Genomic DNA, 21,337 nt, shown 5'->3' with positions numbered 1-21,337 from the left:
ACACACACACAGGTACGCACACACACACGCAGGCACTCGCACGCACGCACGCACGCACGCACTCACACACACACACACACACACACGCACACACACCCAGGCAACATGGTACTAGAAGGCTTCAGGTAGCGTTCCAAATGTGTTCTCAGTAATGAAGTGAAGTAATTGGCAATAGTAAATACAGTGAGGAGAATAAGTACAGTTGAGGACGATATTATTAGCCCCCCTCCTGAAATTAGACATTTCTCTTGATTTCTCTGTAAGAATTACCATTATTAACCGTTTCTGTTATTCTGGAAACAAATACACTGGTGGAGATAATGTTCAATGAGTTGAATTTGGATTTTTCTATTGTTACGATGAGTTTAAACAAAAAAGCGCAAAAATGACAAGGACAAAATTATTAGCCCCCTGATCATTAAAAGTCAATATGGCGCCATTTATGAACCAAAGCTGACAACAGGCTCTGATAAGTTGCTTCCTAGGTTGGCACATGCCCCACTAGGGATTTTGGCCCATGTCTTCACTGCAAAGTGTTCTAGCTGGTCCAAATTGCATGGATGCTGAGCATAGACATTAACCACAGACTCTCAGTGGGATTGAGGACTGGACTATGAGCGGGTGATTCCAATATCTTGGTTTTAGTGTCCTTCAAGAACCTCTGAACTAATCTAAATGCATGCTTTGGGTTACAATGTTGTTGGAAGACCCAGCAATCCATATTCAGACCCAGACTCCCTGTGTCTGAAGCTGAATAACAGACTAAACTTAATGCCCCACCACTATGTGTAACTGTGGAAACTGCTTAGCCTCATTAGACCAAAGAAGCATTGGACACCTGCTTAGATGATTGTTATTGACCTGGCCTCACCTGGAGTTTTTTTCCCCACCAAGAAAGACAGTTGTTAGGGCTTGTCATCATATTGGGCTTTGGGGCCATCATCATAGAAGAACCCCTTTACTAAAGGCAGTGCATATCAGAGTGTTATTGAGCTTTGCCTGTGAACATTTGAAAGTCAAAAATGAGTTTTGAATGTCTCTGCTTTCATCTGATGATATTCAATTGCACCTGCATGGATGCATGAATTCTGCTTCTGTCAGGTGAAGAAAGGGATAGTCCTTGAATCGTTATAAGATGCTTTCCACAATTAAAAATGGTGGTGGATGCATCATTCTGTGGCAGCCTCAGCCACAGGAAACCTTGTTTGGGTGTACGGCACCATAAAAACTGAAAATTATGATAGAATGTGGAAAGTGACCTTGCAAAAATATGCTCATAGAGGGAGCTAAGATCTTCACTGGATCTTTCAATAAGATAATAACCCAACTCTTGCATCCAAAATAGTTCAAATGTTCTTCAAGGATACTAAAACCATGGTCATGGAGTGGTTCAGACCTCAATCCTTTAGATAGTGTTTGAAGAGTGCTGAAAATGAATGTCCATCCTCAACATCCATGCAATTTGGACCAGCTTAACTATTTGCGATGAAAAAAATGGCCCAAAATCCCTGGTAGGACATGTGCCAACATAGTTAACAACTAATCAAAGTGCCTGGTGTCAATTTTTGTTCATAAATGGCACTGTATTGACTATTAATGATAAGGGGGCTAATAATTTTGTCCTTGCCATTTTTAGACTTTTTTTGTTTAAACTCATTGTGAAAATGGAAAAGTCCAAATTTAACTTATTGGATACTATCTCCATGGTGTATTTGTTTCCAGAATAACACACATTTATAAATAATGATCATTCTCAATGATCAATGAAGAGATATGTCTAATTTCAGGAGGGGGGCTAATAATATCGTCCTCAACTGTATTTGATCCCTTGCTGATTTTGTTGGTTTGCCCACTAATAAAGACATGATCATTCTATAATTTTAATGATAAAATGTATTGTAATATAGAGAGACAGAATATCAAAAAGAAAATCCAGAAAATGACTTTGAAGAATATATTTTAATTGATTTGTGGCAAAGCCCTTGTTGTCACATACAGAGGTCAGATGTTTCTTTCAGTTAATGACAATGTTTGTGGGTATATTAGAAATGATTTTTGTCCACTTTTCCTTGCAGATCATCTCTAAATCACTTAAGTTGTATGACTGTAGCTTGCCAAATGGGAACTTCTGTTCCCTTCACAGGATTATTATAGGGTTAATGTTTGGAAACTGTCTAGGCCACTTCATGACCTTAATGTGCTTCTGCTTGAGCTACTCCTTCGTTGCTTGGGCTGTATGTTATGGATTATTATCATTTTGGGAGGCTAATCCATGACCCACCTTCAGTCTAGTGGTGGTGGGAAAGAGGTTGGCATGCAGCATTGTACGTTTACATGTCTCCCTCCATCCATTTCTTGACAATGTGAAGTTGTCCTGTGTCTTGGCCAGACAAACAACCTCAAAACATAATGTTACCACTTTCATTTATGATGTTGGAGAAGGTGTTGTTCTTGGGATCATAGGCAGCATTTCTCTTCCTCCAAACACATAGAGTTGTGTTAATGCCAAACAGTTTGATTTTGGTGTTATCTGATTCCAGCACCTTCCAATCATATCCTAATCCAGTTTGACATTCATTGGCAAACCTCAGATGAGCCTGAACAGGTTCCTTCTGAAGCCGGGGTACCATACATGCACTGCAGGATTTTAATCCACTGTGGTATCAAGTGTTTCCAATAGTTTTCTTAGTGATTGAGGTCCCAGCTGCCTTGAGATAATTTCCTAGCTCCTCCCATACCGTTTTAAGGTGCTTTATCTCCTTTTTTCTGGTTATTAAATTCCCACAAGGTCAAATCTTGTATGGAACCAGAGACAGGCCTAAGATTGATGATTGATGATAATTTTGTATGTCCTAAAATTGGGAGGAAATGCACCAACAGTTTGCTCTTTAATATCCAGGAGCCCATTTCAGCCTTATTGAGTTCTAAAATCTTGTCCCTGACATCCTTTGACAACTTTTTGGTCTCTCCCATGTTGGCGAGTTTAGTTCGATTGATTGACTGATTCTATGGACTGATTCTGCCGATTCAGTGTGTCTTTTGTGCAGTTTACTATTAACAGGTGTGTTCAATTCAGATAACAAGTTGATTGGAAGTGCCATTTGATCTGCGGGATCAGAACTCTTAGTGGTTGGCAGGGGATCAAATACTTATTTCCCGGAATTAAATATAAATCAATTATTATATATTCTTTAGAGTTAATTTCAAGATTTTCTTTTTGATATTCTGTCTCTCCATATTAGAATACATATTATCATTAACATTTAAGACTGATCATGTCTTTATTAGTGGGCAAACCAACAAAATCAGCAAGGGATCAAATACTTATTCTCCTCACTGTAGGTCACTGTTTTGGGAAGCCAAACTGCAATGCATACAATTGCTCTCTCTCTCTCTCTCTCTCTCTCTCTCTCTCTCTCTCTCTCTCTCTCTCTCTCTCTCTCTCTCTCTCTCTCTCTCTCTCTCTATCTCTCTCTCTCTCTCTCCCCTTTTCAATTTCATGAAGCAAAAGCATCTGATAGCAGCTGAAGTGATTTTGTGAATTGCAGGCAGTTCCTCATACAGAGCTGTTTTAACACCATAGAGAGCTGCTTTAACACCCGCAGTTCTTCATAGAGAGCTGTTTTAACACCTGCAGTTCTTCATAGAGAGCTGTTTTAACACCTGCAGTTCTTCATAGAGAGCTGTTTTAACACCTGAAGTTCTTCATAGAGAGCTGTTTTAACACCTGCAGTTCTTTATATAGAGAGCTGTTTTAACACCTGCAGGGTGTCTGGATGTATTTGAAGCTAGACTTCGGCACGCAAAATTAAATGAAACAAAACAAAACAAACACATTCACATTTTCTGCAATTTACGTAAATACAGACACCTTTGAAATGACAACACTTGAAGCATTCAGGTTGTCACATATGAACACAAACTTGTTTTCACATGTGTCTTGGTGCGGTTGCTTTTTGTTTATATTGTATAACTTCACTTACAGAATGTGAATGTCTTTATTATTTTTCATTTTATTTGACTTTTATTTTACCTGAAAGGTCCTGTTGAGATCTAGGTTTGCGTGTGCGATATACATTCTGAAAGGCCACTCTGCATGTTGCTCTGTCTACTGGTCGCATGCCAGACAGAATACACTAATAATAATAAAAAGCTCTAAGGATATTGTTGTCTAAGCAAAATAATAATAAAAAGCTCTAAGGATATTGTTGTCTAAGCAAAATAATAATAAAAAGCTCTAAGGATATTGTTGTCTAAGTAAATCTGTGTCTGCATGTGCATTCCTTCTGTGTGTTCTGAAAACCTAAGAAACGAATAATAATAATAATAATAATAATAATAATCGTAATAATAATAATAATCTGTGTGTTCTGGTCTACTGGTCTACCAATAATAATAAAAAGCTCTAAGGATATTGTTGTCTAAGTAAATCTGTGTCTGCATGTGCATTCCTTCTGTGTGTTCTGAAAACCTAAGAAACGAATAATAATAATAATAATAATAATAATAATAATAATAATAATAATAATAATAATCGTAATAATAATAATAATTGTAATAATAATAATAGTAGTAATAGTAATAATAATAATAATAGTAATAATCTGTGTGCTCTGCCTGCAGGTCGCATCCCAGACAGCCTAAGAAACTGCGTCAATAAGGAGTTCTTTGTGACCTCGACCCCCTGGGCCGTCATGGACCAGCAGGGCATCCACCCCGAGCTCAACGGCACCGCCTACAGGTAAAGTAGCCAACGCACAGCCAGCGTAGCGAACAGTAGAGTACAGTACAGTAGAGTTCAGTACAGTACAGTAGAGTACAGTACAGTACAGTACAGTAGAGTTCAGTATAGTAGAGTTCAGGGGCCACATAACAGAAACTTCCTAAGTCTGAAATCCTATCTTATCTTGAGATAGGAAGGGATTTAGGAATTTTGGTATAACAGAAGGAGGTTTCCTAACTTAATTTAGGAAGAAATCCTATCTTATCTTAAGATAGGAATATAGCCATTCCAGAAGCATCCTAAGTTAGGAATATCTTAACTTAGGATGCCTAAGTTAGGAGACCATACACCCTGTCCTAAACTCAGGATACCCCTGTTACTGGTGCTTTTTTTGCATTATGCACAATGTCAGCAACATGGGGCATCAAACCAAAACACCTAGAGCAGTGATGCCTGGGTTAATGGGGGCATTTTGTTTTCAAGAGAGAAAAAATGGCACTGGTAGCCACAGTAGCTTCCCAACCAGGCAGGCTACAATTCCATAGTTGCCTGATGTAGGCCTAAATAATTTTACCATTTGAAGCCTGTCATTGTTCTATCCATGCAATAGCCTACCTTTATTTAGAAATTAAAAAAGAAAATAGTTTGAAAGCCAAACACATTTCCTATTACAGTGTAACAAGTGTAGCCTTTGAATTAGGCCTACTTTGACCATGGTGTTTGCACATCAAAGACAGATTTTGCCACGTCCAACAAAAAGGCAACTGACTTCACGTAGCCTACGTGCTGATGTTGTGACAGGCTTATGAGCACAACCTGCGCTCCCTCGCCAAAGTCTCCTCTCAGGAGTTGAACAGGACAAGTTACAATGTCTAGTCCTACTAGGTCTACTGATGAATTTATAGACCACACAAAACTAATCCATTTGTCTTCACAAAGTTAACGGTGTAGATATTATGCTAAGCAGGGTTTAGCATTTCTAGGTTGCGTAGCGTTATTCAAAAGTTAGCCTATTTGATGATCCGATTCCTCTCGCTCTCCCTCGTCCTCCGTCAGTGCTGTCACACAGGCGCACCTTGCTCTCCCTCCCTCTTCCCATCTTCACGCTGTCATTCAAACTAAGAATGTTTCTATGATCAATAAAATGTCTTTAGTTCACTACACGGAGGCATCCCAGAATGATGACTGTTTTACACGCGTTGTTTAGGCTGACAGTCGATGTGACTTGTTTCGTCGCCCGTTTCATTGCTTTGAATAAGCTTGATGATGACAACACGGCTATGAGGAAACTTTTTAGGAGTCTTAGCTACAAATGTAGCCTACATGAATGATGGAAATGAACGCCCTCCTTTTATTCACTGTATTTTTTCGTCCGTAATCATTAATAATTAGGTTATGCGTTCTCCCCCCAACGCGTAGCCTAGGCTACAACTGGCTGCCCGCCGCTTCAAAAGTGAAGTCGTTACATTCTATCAATCTCGTGCACATTCGAAATGGCAGAAACAGACACGACCAATCGAAAAAATCAATATGATAGAGGAGTTAGGAATTCCTAATTTAAGATAGGATGGGGGGCCAAAAATAAGATAAGAAACGGCTAGGGACTTAGGAATTCGTTCTGTAATAGGAAGTTAGGATTTTACTGTTAGGATGAGCATTTAGGATTTTTTCTGTTATGTGGCCCCAGTACAGTACAGTACAGTACAGTAGAGTTCAGTAGAGTACAATACAGTAGAGTAGAGTACAGTAAAGTAGAGTACAGTAGAGTTCAGTAGAGTAGAGTGCAGTACAGTATAGTAGAGTTCAGTAGAGTACAGTGCAGTACAGTTCAGTGCAGTAGAGTACAGTAGAGTGCTGTGCAGTGCAGTAGAGTTGTCCCACCCACCACCTGCCTTCTGTCTGTCTGTCTCCTTTACTTTTCAGTTTTAGCATTTCATCCCATTGAGAGTCCAGTGGCTTCCCATAACCAATGAGCTTGTTCCCATTGAGAGTCCAGTGGCTTCCCATAACCAATGAGCGCTTGTTCCCATTGAGAGTTCAGTGGCTTCCCATAACCAATGAGCTTGTTGGCCTGTGATGCAATAATGAAGTAACTGACTGTAACCAGAGAGAGTAGAGAGATTTAAAGAATCTCTGCCGTAACCTTGCCTGGAAGTGCTAGCTTTAAGCTTAACAACAAACCAATGTAATGTCACCTCAGTTGTGTGTGCACCTCTTAAAGTCTGCTGCTTCTCCCCTCACCTCGCGAGGCCTTCCCTTCGCCTCTTCTTAAGTCTCCGTCTCCCCTCACCTCGCGAGACCTTCCCTTCAGCCCTTCTTAAAGCAACGGTTCGGAGTAGATTCACCCTAATGCCATTTGAACCGTGACATCCATATAGTAGTCCACCCTTAGTGTTTTCTGGCTTGGGCAAACATTAACAGATTTACTGAGTTATTTGTGGTTATTTCGAATAGTTTGCCGGGCATTCACAGTATCTCCAAACTTTACCCCACAAAAATTACATGTCATGACACCAAACTTCTACAGTAGTACAAATATGGTCTCTACTCACAAAACGAAGCATTTAGAAGTTTCGAAATAGTCCAGTAGTTTATTATCAACACAAGCCGAATACAGTCTGACCTGATAAAGCTGCGCCGACGTTACTTCCGTAGGCCCGTAAAAATCCTCAACGAAACTCATCATTATGCACAATGAAAAGTGGATTCAGCATCCGTATTGATAACGAAAATCCTTGTCTAATTGATAGTAGGTAACATTTGAAATATCTTGTAAGTGTTGCCTTGAAAATATAAGCCTTAATCACAATTCAATGAAAACGTTTTTTAATACTCTCGTCTGAAACTTTGTTGAGGACTTTTACGGGCTTACGGAGGTAACGACAGCGCAGCTTTAGAAAGACAGAACATATTCGGCTTGTGTAATAATAAACTCCTGGACTATTTCCAAACTTCTAAATACTTCGTTTTGTGAGTAGAGTTTGTACTGTAGAAGTTTGGTGTCATGACATGTAATTTTTGTGGGGTAGTTTGTAGATGCCCGGCAAACTATTTGAAATAACCACAAATAACTCTGTAACTCTGCTAATGTTCGCCCAAGCCAGAAAGCACTAAGGGTGGGTTACTGGACAGATGTCAGGGTTCAAATGGCATCAGGGTGAATCTACTCTGAACCATCACTTTAAGTCTGCTTCTCCCCTCACCTCGTGATACCTTGCCTTCGCCTCTTCTTAAGTCTCCTTCTCTCCACACCTTACGAGGTCTTCCCTTCAGCCTGTTGCGTTACTTGTCTTGTCTCGTCGTCCTCTTTGCTGTGACCTTGTCTTGTCTCGTCGTCCTCTTTGCTGTGGCTGCCTGCCAGTTCAGCCCAATCCTGCACCACTAGCCCTAACCCAGCTCTGCCAGTAGACTGCCCCGCGCTCTCCTCCCTCTTCGCTTCTCCAGACTTTGATTTCTGTGTTTGTTTTTGCGCTCCGTTTGCTTCTCCTATGCAGCCAAGTGACCAACCAAACTCTGCAGGCCATAACTACGGGTGCACCCCAAGACAAATTAAATGCCTAAATCTCACTCAGGTAAATACACACCTGCCTTCTGCTGGATGCCCTCTGTGTGTTGACTACACTCTATCTCGACTGCAAATTAACAACCCCCACCCCCCACCCCCCCAATGAAGCCTCCACTCCACTATTTATCTTTTTAATATTTTTTATTTGCATTAATCATCACCAGTCATTTTGATTTCATGTCCTGCGTGTGTGTTTGTATGTGTGTTGTGTGTTTTCGAAGTACGTAGTTGAATACAATTTTAAAAATAATATTTCAAAGCACAAAGCTTTCAGCCAAGTACCCCACCCTCTAAAACCAGGGGCAGATGGTAACTGATTGCATTTCATTGCATTATTATATTACATTATTACAAAGTTAGATTACATAATTACAATTTAGTGATGTGGTTAAATGTGGTGTCACTAGGCTGCCCTCCGAAGGCAGAGTGCAGTAACTACACCAACGTTGAATCTATTGGCATTGGGTTGGATGCTGTCCTTACTGGAGAATGTGACATAGCAGTGATAATATCTCTAAAAAGGGATAATATCTCTAAAAAGGGACACATTTGGATGTTAAGGAAATTAATTAAACTAATTAATTAATTAATGAGACCACGACAAGTTGATCAAGGTGTAATGCCTTTCACGAAAGGGGGAGAGTAAAGATCTTTGGCTCTTTGGCTTTCAGAATACTCTCTCGTCTCGCCCTCCAACGAAAGTTCTTTATTAAGAGACACTCCTAGAAAAAAATCACACAGCGGTTACACAGGTGGTGAGAGGATGACTCCCTTTTGCATCTCATCAGAGAATGGCCTTGAGGCCCCCGTTTCTCCAGGGAAAGGGAACAGTGTGCAATAGGAACAGAAAACAAGTTATAACTGTGAGCACGCTTAAATGAATATAAAAATGAATATGGCAAAGTTTTTGCTACATATTATAATTCTACAGATTATAATGGTCTCTACATTGGACCACAAAGCTTTGTCACGATATGTGTCATGGAGACCATTTTCAGTCCAAACTCAATTTTGACCAGAATATGTAGCGACTGCTCTTTGTCTCTGTAGGGTAGTATGGTCTCTGTAGGGCAGTGTGGCCTCTGTAGGGCAGTATGGTCTCTGTAGGGCAGTATGGTCTCTTTGCCTCTGTAGGGCAGTGTGGTCTCTTTGCCTCTGTAGGGCAGTATGGTCTCTTTGTCTCTGTAGGGTAGTATGGTATCTGTAGGGCAGTATGGCCTCTGTAGGGTAGTATGGTCTCTTTGCCTCTTTAGGGCAGTATGGTGTCTTTGTCTCTGTAGGGTAGTATGCTCTCTTTGCCTCTTTAGGGCAGTATGGTGTCTTTGTCTCTGTAGGGTAGTATGCTCTCTTTGCCTCTTTAGGGCAGTATGGTGTCTTTGTCTCTGTAGGGTAGTATGGTCTCGGTAGGTTAGTGGTCTCTTTGTCTCTTTGCCTCTGTAGGGCAGTATGGTCTCTGTAGGGCAGTATGGTCTCTTTGCCTCTGTAGGGTAGTGTGGTCTCTGTAGGGCAGTATGGTCTCTGTAGGGCAGTATGGTCTCTTTGCCTCTGTAGAGCAGTATGGTCTCTGTAGGGCAGTATGGTATCTTTGCCTCTGTAGAGCAGTATGGTGTCTTTGCCTCTGTAGGGCAGTGTGGTCTCTTTGCCTCTGTAGGGCAGTGTGGTCTCTGTAGGGTAGTGTGGTCTCTTTGCCTCTGTAGGGCAGTATGGTGTCTTTGCCTCTGTAGGGCAGTGTGGTCTCTGTAGGGTAGTGTGGTCTCTTTGCCTCTGTAGGGCAGTATGGTCTCCTTGGTCTTGGTATTTTGGTATTTTATTTGGATCCCCATTAGCAGATGTAACCCATCAGCTTCTCTTCCTGGGGTCCACACAACACATATAACAGACAAGACACAAACATACAGTACTACAGATATGAATAAACACAGGGAAACACATAAACATACAATACACCAGATATGAGTAGAAACTGGAAAAGAAATGAATTGGGTGGTCTGTGTGTTCTGTGTGTTTTGTTTTGCGAGGGGTAGTTGGCTGACTGCTATTTAGTAAACAAGAGATTTCGCGACTATCCAGAGCTCATGCAGGTGAAGGTTAAAGTGTGCAGTGGGGTTGAAGGTTAAAGTGTGCAGTGGGGTTTTATATGGAGGAGAGAAACAAAAAAATCACAGAAATATGCAGACACAATGCCATTGGCAGTGTTCCAGTGTAATTTAAGTTGAAGGTTGGTTTATATGTGGGTCTGTGTGAGAAGGTTGTTTTGTGTGTGTGTGTGTGTGTGTGTGTGCGTGTGCATGCGTGTGTGTTCTCTGAATACCCTACAGTTCTGACTGTGCGCTCCCTCTCCCTGGCTGCCCAGGTGCTTGTGTATTGTGTGTGTGGTGTGTGTGTGTACTGTTTGTGTATGTGCTGTTGTTTTTGTAATCTATGGTACTGTCTTTCTGCCCCCCCCCCCCCCCCCCCCTCTCTCTGCCCTGCCAGGTACCCGCCGGGGCTAGTGGGCGTGGCTCCAGGGGGCATCCCCGTGTCCATGGAGGGCCTGGGGGTTCCCGGTGGGGGGGTCCCCGTGGCCCACAGCCTCCCCTCGGGCACCCACCCATCACAAGCCCCCTCCCCCAACCAACCCTCCAAACACGGAGACTCCAGAGAACACCTGACCGAGCAATAGCACCAGGGAGCCAATCAGGAGCCAGGAGGAGACATTCTGTTGCTACAGCGACACCATAGCGACACCATAGCAACCAAGCGAACAACCAACCAATAGCACCAGGAGGAGACATATTGTTGCTATAGCGACACCATAGCAACCCATAGCAACCAAGCGAACAACCAACCGACCAATCAAACGGGACCAAGAGACAGACAGTGCACTCACCCGCTGGCACTACAGCAACTGGGGGTTGACGGACAAAAAGCGTTCCATGGATTTCTTAATGCCTCCAATTTTTCATTGTTTTGAATCTTGTCTGTTTCACTTCTGGCTCAGAAAACGACATTGTTGTTGATTTTGAAGGAGTTGTTGTTTCTTTGTTTTGTTTTAGTTTTTTTCTCCTTACAAAAAATAGTTTTTCTCTTTTGGACATCCATTGTGCTATAACACTATGAAGGTGATGTACGTGATCGTGAGAGGAACACCTTTTCCACCTCAACAAACCAACATCACTGATTGGCTGGTCTTTTTTCCCCACTTCACCAATGGGAGAGCAGAGCTCTGAGATAGCCAACCACAGCATCGCGTCCAGCTGGACCCCGCCCCCTCCACCTCCCCAAACCTTCTACATGACCTTTGACCTCTTCCTCTATCATCCCCCAACCCCCACCTCACCCCCTCCATGAATTTAGGGCACACGCACACACACACACACACACACACACACACACACACACACACACACACACACACACATGATGTCTTTAGGGCTGTCAGTTTAATGGTTTGTTTATTTGTTTATTGTGGGTGAATTATAAAAAAAAAGGTTCTGAAAAATATAGAAATACATATTTATCCTCTCTTAAAGGAGAGCGTTTGATTGGCCACTCCTGTCTTAAAGGAGAGCGTTTGATTGGCCACTTGCGGTGGTGATCAGCAAAGTGAGTTTAACCCTTGCCTAACCCTAGACCCGCCCCCCCCCCACTACCCCTACCAGAAACTTCACACAGACGCTCTTAAACATGTCCGCAGTGTGAGCGAGATGAGCCACCTAGCGACCAAATAGTGCAAATTAACGTCACAAAGTTGACCGTCTGGTAGTCGGACTTGCGTGACCCCTGAACTAAACAACGATACTAAATCTCCACTAAATGTAAGATGTGACCATTGAGTAGGTCCACAACCTAGTCTCTCTTTCTGCAGACCATAAGGATCAAAAATATCTTGAGTTTATAAAGACGCTTTTGGAAACATTTAGCGACTTTGGAAAGAAAAGATATTACCCTTTTTCAGAAGATCTAGTGTGGTTTGATAGTGCATTGCAGGCAAGCATCAAAAAACAAACATATCGTCTCAAAATGTACAAATCTATACAGATATGTGTTCACACCCATCCACTCTAGAGATGACTTTCAAAAAAGACTGATTGTAGCGACAAAAATGTTCTATGAGGTCTTTCTGAGCACCATTGACGGCCATTTTGTTGCAATTCTGTTTTGATCATTTTCTCTGTTTTTCTTTTGTCTTTCTGTGGTGTCATGCCGTTTCCAGAAAGAGACCTGTTGTGTAGACATTCAGTAATCTGCCCATGACTCCACTCAGTGTGTGCAAGAGACTCCATGTATCTTTATTTCTTACTGCTTTCAAGCTGGATGTTCAGTAATTATTTTTGCTTAAAAAAATATCATTTCTTCTTCACACACAAGGACAAAAGGATGGAATATTCGGGGCTCTCCTTCTCATTGGCTGGAATATTTTTGCCTCTCTACTCATTGGATGGAATATTCGGGCCTCTCTTCTCATTGGATGGAATATGTGGGCCTCTCTTCTCATTGGCTGGTCCAGACTGGTGGCTGGTCCAGACTTGTGCGGTCTGTTCAGCTGTTCTGAAGGACAGCTCTGTCGACCAGGAAAGGGTTAACGATATTTCCATTCCGCAATGACTCAGGAAAACACTTTTTTGCAGATGTCCTATCATTCCCCCCCCTTCTCTCCACATGTATTTTTCTTCTTTGTTTGTTTGTTTGATTTTGGTTTTGGTCTGAGAAAGCAAGTAAGAGAGGAATTCTGGGTAGTCTTCATATGTTCTCTCCTCCATTTCTCCTCATTGTGGTATTTTTATATATCAGATGCATCCCATGTTTTTGGTGTTTTAAAAGAAGACAAAAAAAAGAAAAAAGTTTTGCAGTCCTGTTAGATTTGTATTGCCTAGTTAAATGTTCCTGTAACCATAGTCCCTATGTGATCATCCCATCCCTCTCTCTCTCTCTCTCTCTCTCTCTCTCTCTCTCTCTCTCTCTCTCTCTCTCTCTCTCTCTCTCTCTCTCTCTTCCTGTACCTCTTCCATTTCTTCTTTCTCCCTCTACCTTATTTTTTGTTCTTGTTCTCTTCTCTTATTGGCCAGGTGGGTTTTTGGGGGCGTGCTGTTGACTCTGTATGACCAATAGCAAAGAGAGTAGACCAGAGAAAGAGGATTCAAACTCCGCCCACCCAATAAAAAGGGAGTGTGCTCAAGTTGGGTCTCCTAAGGGGGCGGTGTCTTCTCCTAAGGGGGCGGTGTCTTCTCCTAAGGGGGCGGTGTCTCCTCCTAAGGGGGCGGTGTCTTCTCCTAAGGGGGCGGTGTCTTCTCCTAAGGGGGCGGTGTCTTCTCCTAAGGGGGCGGTGTCTTCTCCTAAGGGGGCGCTGTCTTCTCCTCCTTCTTCTCTCTATGAGCCTGAAGTATCTTCCTCTGCTCTACTCTTTTTGGCAATAGCATCTCGGTAACACTTTACTTGACGCTGGTGTCATAAGCATGTCATTACAGTGTCATAACAGTGTCATGGCACAACGTCATAAACATTATGTCCATGTTATAAACATTTTATGACTGTTGGCCTTAAGTGACATTCGGTTATGGCAAAGTTTAAGGCCAGCAGTCATAACATGTTTGACATGGACATAATGTTTATGACTTATCTATGACTGTCTTATGACACCGGCGTCAAGTAAAGTGTTAGCGGCATCTCTCCTACACAGTGTCCAACACTATCAGCGTCCGCCTGCCAGCCCACTCGACCGGCCGGGAGCAGTATGTTTTGTTTTTAGTGTGAGTATTTGTATTTGTTTCTTGTACAAGGTGAACATTTAGCATACAGTGCAGTTCAAAATAAAAGATTACGATTCTGACATCATGTTCTTGGTGCCTGTGTTGTGTGTTTTAGTTATCCCATAAACATACTGGAGGTTTGGTGCTTTAGAGGTGCCAGTTTGGTGGGGGGAGTAATCAACCAGTGCTCTCCCCCATCATCCTCCATGGCTGAGGTACCCTGAGCATGGTACCGTCCCGCCGCTCTGCTCCCTTTCGTGCTGTGGTGTGCCGTCACAATGACAATGGGAGTTGGATTTTCCCAGGTGGGCCTTCGCTTTCACTTTACTTCACTTTAAGTGAACTGAAAGCTTTGTCCTGAAGAAAAAAATATGCATTGTATTTTCCCAAAAAGGGCTTAGGACAAAATGGGTTAAGTAAAGCAACCGCATATTTGGTAAAAAAGGAAATATTTATTACACATTGCACTGAAGCAGTTTGTTACAAAATGTTTATCAAGTACGCACATCATTGCGGAATGTATTCAAAAATCAGCTACATTTTCAGGTTATATTGTCTACTAGTCGTAGTAACACATATTCACCACTAGATGGACATACCTTACTGTTTTGGCACCGAGTTGCATTTTCCATCCTTGTTTGCTCCAATTGCTTTTGACTTGAATATTTTGGTCCTCCAAAATAAGATGTATAATTGTGTATCATCGGCATAGCTATGAAAATCAACATTGTGCTCTCTGATGATGGAGCCCAATCTGACACCAATATTAAGGGAGAAACAGACTAGGAAAGGTTTACATACGAGAGTAGGACACTATACATTCAGCCTTGATTATATCAGTACGTGTAAGTCACAAAAATATGTCCGTGGTGTTGTTTGAAAGCTCTTTTCAGGCTCTACAAATTACACAAACAGCATGGAATACAACAACCTTAAGAATATGAATTTATAGTGTCCTACCCTTGTATGTAAAACTTTCCTAGTCTGTTTCTCCCTTAATATTGGTGTCAGATTCACACAAATGCAGTTCTGGGGTGCTACCTCGCTACTAAAAAGGCACAGCAAGTGCATGACAACAAATGCATGACATACTTCATCATTTTCTGTGAGGAAATGCAATCTAGTTATTCATATTATTCCCAGGAGTGCAAACAACAGATTTCCTAACTTGATGTAAAATGTATATTAACCCATTGTGTCCTGGAGCGACATCTACGCTGCATTCAGGTTTTTGAGATTTTAGTTGTTTTATTAAAACTGAGAGGATTCCAGAGCTGAATGAACATATACTAGTACAAAATGAAAGTTCTAGCTTTTAAATGCAACTTATTTCATGTTTTTATGTGCTTCGGAGGCGCATATTTAGGTTTTAATAGGGAGAGGGCACCTTTTCCCAAAAAGGGCTTAGGACAAAATGGGTTAAGTAAAGCAACCGTATATTTGGTAAAAAAAACAAAAGGAAATGTTTATTACACATTGCATTGAAGCAGTTTGTTACAAAATGTTTATCAAGTACGCACATCATTGCGGAATGGATAAAAAAATCAGCTATATTTTCAGGTTATTATTTGATTGAGTAATATAATACTTTGGAACAAACAAATGGCAATTTCCTGTTTCTTTACATATTCTGGCTTTTCTGCACATTAAAGGAGTCATCCTGTGTAAAATGTCTGGCACCTGTTTAGCCATCGTTATAAATCTCTACTTTCCACCCATTTACGAGGCTCAAAGTTGGTCAATACTTCATTTCGCACAGTCGCGGGGTTGTTGACATGTAAAACGAGGCATAGAGAACTTGGCTAGTGCACAGTTAGTTTAGAAACAGCGCTGTTTGTAGAGGCTGTGTCACAGCATGGCTACAGTTACAGTTATTATTTTTGGCACTCTTGTGAATATAGGCCTAAGATGACCTTGATACAGAGCCATTTATAAAAACCCGACCCTGTAAGGAGGTCTATCAGCTGTCAATCAATGAGCGAGGCAAAAAAAATAAAAGAAAAATGCAAAGGCCAGGCTATGTGCGCTCTCTTTCTCTGCTGACAGTCCGTTAATGACATTTAGGGCCTATGTGATGAGAAAATAATAAGTATCTTGAAACTGTAGCGACTTTGGAGGATGGAGGAGCGGGCAAAAAGGTGGAAAAAGTTGTGAGAAATTGTGGTGATTGGTTAAAGTTGCAATATTGCACGGAATTTGGGGAAATTCACTTAAGTTGCAAATCACAACATTGCGTTTTCCTGGAGGGACTGATTAATGAGTAATCACTAAGTTAATCCATGGTCCACAGCTCCTCCACTAGATCGTGGTGCTGTGCCTGTAGGATTTTGTAGAAGGCCAGTTTGCCCTGAGTGCCAGCTGAGCGCAAGCCGTGAAACAGGCGCCTCATTTTGTCCTGACTGGTGGCAGCAGCCTGGATATTGGCGTAGGTCTCCTGGCCAATGAACCCCTGGGAGAGGAGCTGGTCTGCTATGGGCATCACCTCTGTGACCCTCTGGATGAGCTCCGGTCTCTTCTCCTCCAGAAAGGTAGCAGCCATCTGGTGTTTTGAGGCTGTTTTGAAAAAACATATGGGATACTTTGTATGAGAGAGGAAGATGGGAAAAGTACCAAAAATACCATACAATACTCCATGACTTAAAACACACTAGGCCCACAATAAACAAAAATACGTCTGATATAAAATTACAATCAAACTTGAAGACCATAAACTGCAAACCTAATATCTCAATGACACTACTAGAGAAAAAATAAGACGGATGGAAATATTAATAAGTTATGATTCATTTTCCGATTTCCACATGACTGTTACAGTTTACAGTCTGCCAGTCCAGATTCACTTGCTCTGTGGTTATTGACTTGGGTTGTGAACAGACTCCACCAAGTGGTAAGGAAGAGAACTGCAGCTAACAGAAACAGTTTTGTTTTGATGGCATCGATTTGTTAGAACTACCGGTATATCTCCTTATAGTCGAAATAATGTTATTATCATACATACAGTATATTTATATGTGGCACTCTGATGTGACCAGTGCTGTGTGTGTAGGGCCTAAGAAAAATAAAACTTTGGTTCCGGTTGGTTGTCAGTTTTGGTCATGGGTCGGTCGTATTTATTTTTTTTTTTTTCAATTTAAAAAAAAAAAAAAATTTAATGTCCGACACCCCCAACCCCCCACATGCGCCAGATTTCGTCATAAACGTTGTTGGAACAATGCCAAGGACGATAGTGGAGTGAGGCCTGCTAAAGCTACAATGAAATAGCCTACAATAAGCATTAATGAGCCAATACTGACCGTCACCGAAATGAGGATACCGTTTCTGGCAAAACTTGTCCAGCTGTCAGTTCCCTGACACTGCTATTTTAACTCCTGTAGACCTATGTCCCGTTTACTTTTTTGATTCCTTTCCATCATCCGTTGTAGACCATATTTTCATTGGGATGAAGGTTCTGGCTTGCAAACATTCTATTTACTCACTTTTTTGTTTTACGCGAGGATGTAGATACCTGAGGCGATATGAATGATAATGACGGGTGATTGAGGGGCAACATCGTCATTGTCATTAAATCATCATTGTAGGAAACTGTAGTAGTCCTAGGTCTTCATCGAACAGTCGTATTTGTGGCGACATCATCGTTCATTTCTATTTCATTATTTGGAGGAGGTGCGGAGAGTCAGACAGTGACAGGCGCCCTGCTCCTGTGCAATGGTGGAGGGACAAGCAGAGAGAGAGAGAGAGAGCGAGAAAATAACGGGCGCAGGCCAACGGACTTCTTGGTTAACCAAGCCTTGTGGTAAATGAAAGAATGAAGGAAAACTTGGGCAAAGCATCCTTCTCTCATATTAACTTATTTTACAAGGTATTGATACAGTGCTACTTTAGTATTGTTATAACGAGTTATGCATCTCGTCGAACATGCAGCGCGACTGAATGGAAGCCCTTTTCTAACACGACGAGACAATATCAATACATTCAAAAATCGTGGATACTCATGATGTTGTCTGTGTGTTGCATTTCGAGGCGGGTGGTCAGGCTGTGTCAGTGTCGGGTGAGGTAAGGCTACTGACTTATTATTTGACAGGCATTTTCGCCAGGTTCCCAAACTATCCTGCATCATAAGCTATTAGTCTGCAAGAACGCTATGAGGCAAGTTGTTTAAAACTTACGAGCTACAACGACTACCAATTAGCATGGTGTAGCATAATAATTAGCCTACAACGTGACCGAGTAGGTGCGCAACTCTGCAGTGACATTTGGGGTTTTCTAACATCAAGCCGGCGGCCCTTATGGCGCGCGCGCGTGTGTTGCTCCTATGTGGATAGTCATGCGATGCAAATTCAGTAACTTGCAGGCAGGTAGAAAGTGAGAGATGGCGAGTTATGGGAATGAAGAAACGTGTTGTGTCTTGTCTATATGAACAACCGTCCACACAACATCGATATATTTTTTGAGGATTCCAAAAACTCAAAAAAAAATGTTTGGGTCGCACAAAAAATGATAGGGTCGGTCGGCAACCGGAACCAAAACATTATTTTTTCTAGGCCTAGGCTAAACTGTGGATTAAAGTGGAGTGATTGCTAGAAACAAAGACATTTGCTGCAACGAAGACAGCGTTTTAAGGTAAGCCTACACCGTTTAATACATTTTGTTGACTTATGGTTGTGCTTTGAAGTAGCTAGGTTTGGCTTATTTGCTTTATGGTGGGTTTGTTGCACAATGTAGACAGACTTTGTGTAAGCTATAGCCTACTCTTCTAAACATTCCCACACTCTTTGTGCCCTTGCTCATCCTGTCTTCCTTAAACAGTATTTCAATAGGCCTACAAACTGTCAAAATAACAGTGGAGTGCACATTTGCATGGAACAGTAGCGTGATGTAGCCTAACCTGCAACTAGTTCTAATGCTTTGGACTGTGATGATGGCTGCAGTGGTGTAGTCTACTTTTTGAAGTGGCTATACTGTATATTTGAGAATTTTTTGATGCTGGTATACTGTATATATTTGTGCTATTCTAAATAATGAATCAATCAATTTTGAGTGGGTATACTGTAAAACTGCGTTTTACGTAGGGCCTAGACTACACCACTGGCTGTGCATTTCATCAAGGTCTAGGCTACAATTCTCCACTTCAGGTTGATATTTTTAACACTAATGTCCACATATAGTACGACTGCAAATTTCGTGGTTTTTGTGTTTTTGGTTAGGAAACCATGTTGTTTTTTTGAAGGGCCGCCAAGGGGAAAATTGTCCCGGTGGGAAAAGTCCTCCCACTCCGCCCCTGCTTGACACAGTGCAACTTGGCCGCCATAGTTTGCTTTTCGAACAAGCACAACAAAGGTCAATCTTAAAGAAAAAGTGGCACCTGAGTCACGCTGTGTCGAGCTGTAGGCCTACCAGAAAACCGGCAGTGGAAAAGAGGCATTAGTGTTAACGATGGCAAAGTTATGAGAAAGTGTCTTGTGAGGCGGGATTGTAGATAGATTATAGATTGCTTATGTGATGCAAAGCATGTGAACGGGAGTGTGGAGAGCAGCTTGCGTAATATTTGACAAAAGAGAGGGAAAAAGATAACGAGTTCCCTTTTGATTCGTGCAGATCCCTGCTGGCTCAATTGATGCATTCGTTTTGTGCTCGAATCCTCATGTTTAAAGCCCGAAGCTACTTGTAATGTTGTTCTCTCTGTTTTGTAAAATATTGTGAACCTGTGTCAACGAAATGTGAGCTGCTGTGCACGGTAGAGGAAGTAACTCTAATTGTAAAAGATAACACTTTACTTTACGGATCGCTAATAAGGTGGTAATTTCATGTTAATTTCATAGTTATTTCATAGTTATTTCAGGGTAATAACTTGTTTGTTTTTAGTAACAACAGAAAAATAACCATACAGTTTCCAGTGCATTGTGGTGACACCCTGAGGACTCGCAGCACGGTGACACTTTGTTGACACACACACACACACACACACACACACACACACACACACACACACACACACACACACACACACACACACACACACACACACACACACACACACACACACACACACACACACAATGCACATTAGCGATCCGTAAAGTGTTACCAAAGTAACTCTAATTGTAAAAGATAATCAAAGAAGCAAGTTGTTGGAGAAGCCCACCAAAAACCAACGGAACTTACAGAACTTGGACTTAATTCTGATGATTTGTCATATCTGGAAGGCCTATAATAATTACATGTTGTTTCCCCAAATAATCAATACAAATGACAGTCATCATAATTTTCAAGTCATCAGCCATTAGAGTACAATTAAACTTTTTTGAATGAACCTTCCAATGATAACGGTAAAAAATAATTAAAAAAACTTAAAATGCCCTGTTCCACATTATTACGCAAAATAGTTTAATAGTATTGTAATCCACATTTCTTTCTTTTTTCCCATTTACATCAAAACAGTTGGAATTTGGTACCTTCTAAATTACATTCCATGTTCAATACTTGGTGATAAGCTCTTTGTCTTAGTAACTGAAATGCTGTGTTTACATTGAAGTCAATGGCAGGGCATTGCATGGGAGTTATGGAAGCCCAGATATCCTTGATGCTTTGCTCTCAGCTGTTTTTGTTTGTTTGGTCTGGTGTCCCACACTTCACTCTTCAATATACCCGTAGATTTCCATGCCACGTTTAGTGCTATCGACATTCTAACTCACCAGACATAAAACCCCATTGAAAATGAATGGGATGTTATGTCTGGTGAGTTAGAATGTCATCACCTCCAAAGTGCACGATTGTTATGAAAATTCACGAATTCCCTCCAGACTATTCCCTCGCCCACAGTCCATGGAGTGAGCTTCGTCGGTAACACTTTATAATAATGTCTGCTTAGTAAAGACATAGTAAATAATAAATTAATAATGAAAGAAACACAACAAATGTTTTTTATCATTAACTAAGTTTTATTAATGCTTTATAAAATATCTACAAATAATATATATAAGATTTTACATACCTTATAACAGAGTATTTTATTTATTTACAAGCAATTTGTAAATGTTTGATAAATATAAGATATTAACATAACATTTCCTAGTCATTTACAAACATTTGTTAACATTTCCTAGTCATTTACAAATATTTGTTAATGTTTTGTTCATCAATAGTTAATTATTTATTAAGTCTTTATAATGCTTTTTTGCATCCATTATTATGAAGTGTTACTGCTTCGTATGTGCACGTGTGGTCCTGTATGGCCAGATACCCAAAATTCCTCTACTGTGTAATGCATCATGAAGAGGGTGTGTCTGGAAGGAAATTGCCAACATGCAAAGTCGAAAGAGA

General features: G+C 41.2%; 2 protein-coding genes across 2 annotated transcripts in view; one reads left to right on the top strand and one right to left on the bottom strand.

Moving 5' to 3' along the window:
* Positions 1-11,579, top strand: part of LOC134442686 (transcription initiation factor TFIID subunit 4-like) — a 49,204-nt gene extending 37,625 nt beyond the window's left edge. Inside the window, exons 5-6 of the mRNA XM_063192729.1 lie at positions 4,624-4,741; positions 10,764-11,579. Coding sequence (XP_063048799.1) covers positions 4,624-4,741; positions 10,764-10,950 — 305 coding nt within the window. The 3' untranslated portion in view covers positions 10,951-11,579. The remainder of the gene's footprint in view (positions 1-4,623; positions 4,742-10,763) is intronic.
* A 3,827-nt stretch (positions 11,580-15,406) lies between these two features.
* LOC134442685 (NACHT, LRR and PYD domains-containing protein 1a allele 5-like) lies at positions 15,407-16,564 on the bottom strand. The gene has a single exon (XM_063192728.1). The coding sequence runs from the start codon at positions 16,554-16,556 to the stop codon at positions 16,290-16,292; it is 267 nt and encodes an 88-aa protein (XP_063048798.1). The 5' UTR covers positions 16,557-16,564; the 3' UTR covers positions 15,407-16,289.
* Positions 16,565-21,337: the final 4,773 nt, after the last annotated feature.

This window comes from Engraulis encrasicolus, unplaced genomic scaffold, assembly GCF_034702125.1.
Source record: "Engraulis encrasicolus isolate BLACKSEA-1 unplaced genomic scaffold, IST_EnEncr_1.0 scaffold_208_np1212, whole genome shotgun sequence".
Taxonomy (NCBI): domain Eukaryota; kingdom Metazoa; phylum Chordata; class Actinopteri; order Clupeiformes; family Engraulidae; genus Engraulis; species Engraulis encrasicolus.
Note: the sequence above shows the minus strand (reverse complement) of the source record. Positions and strands in the feature narration are given on the sequence as shown.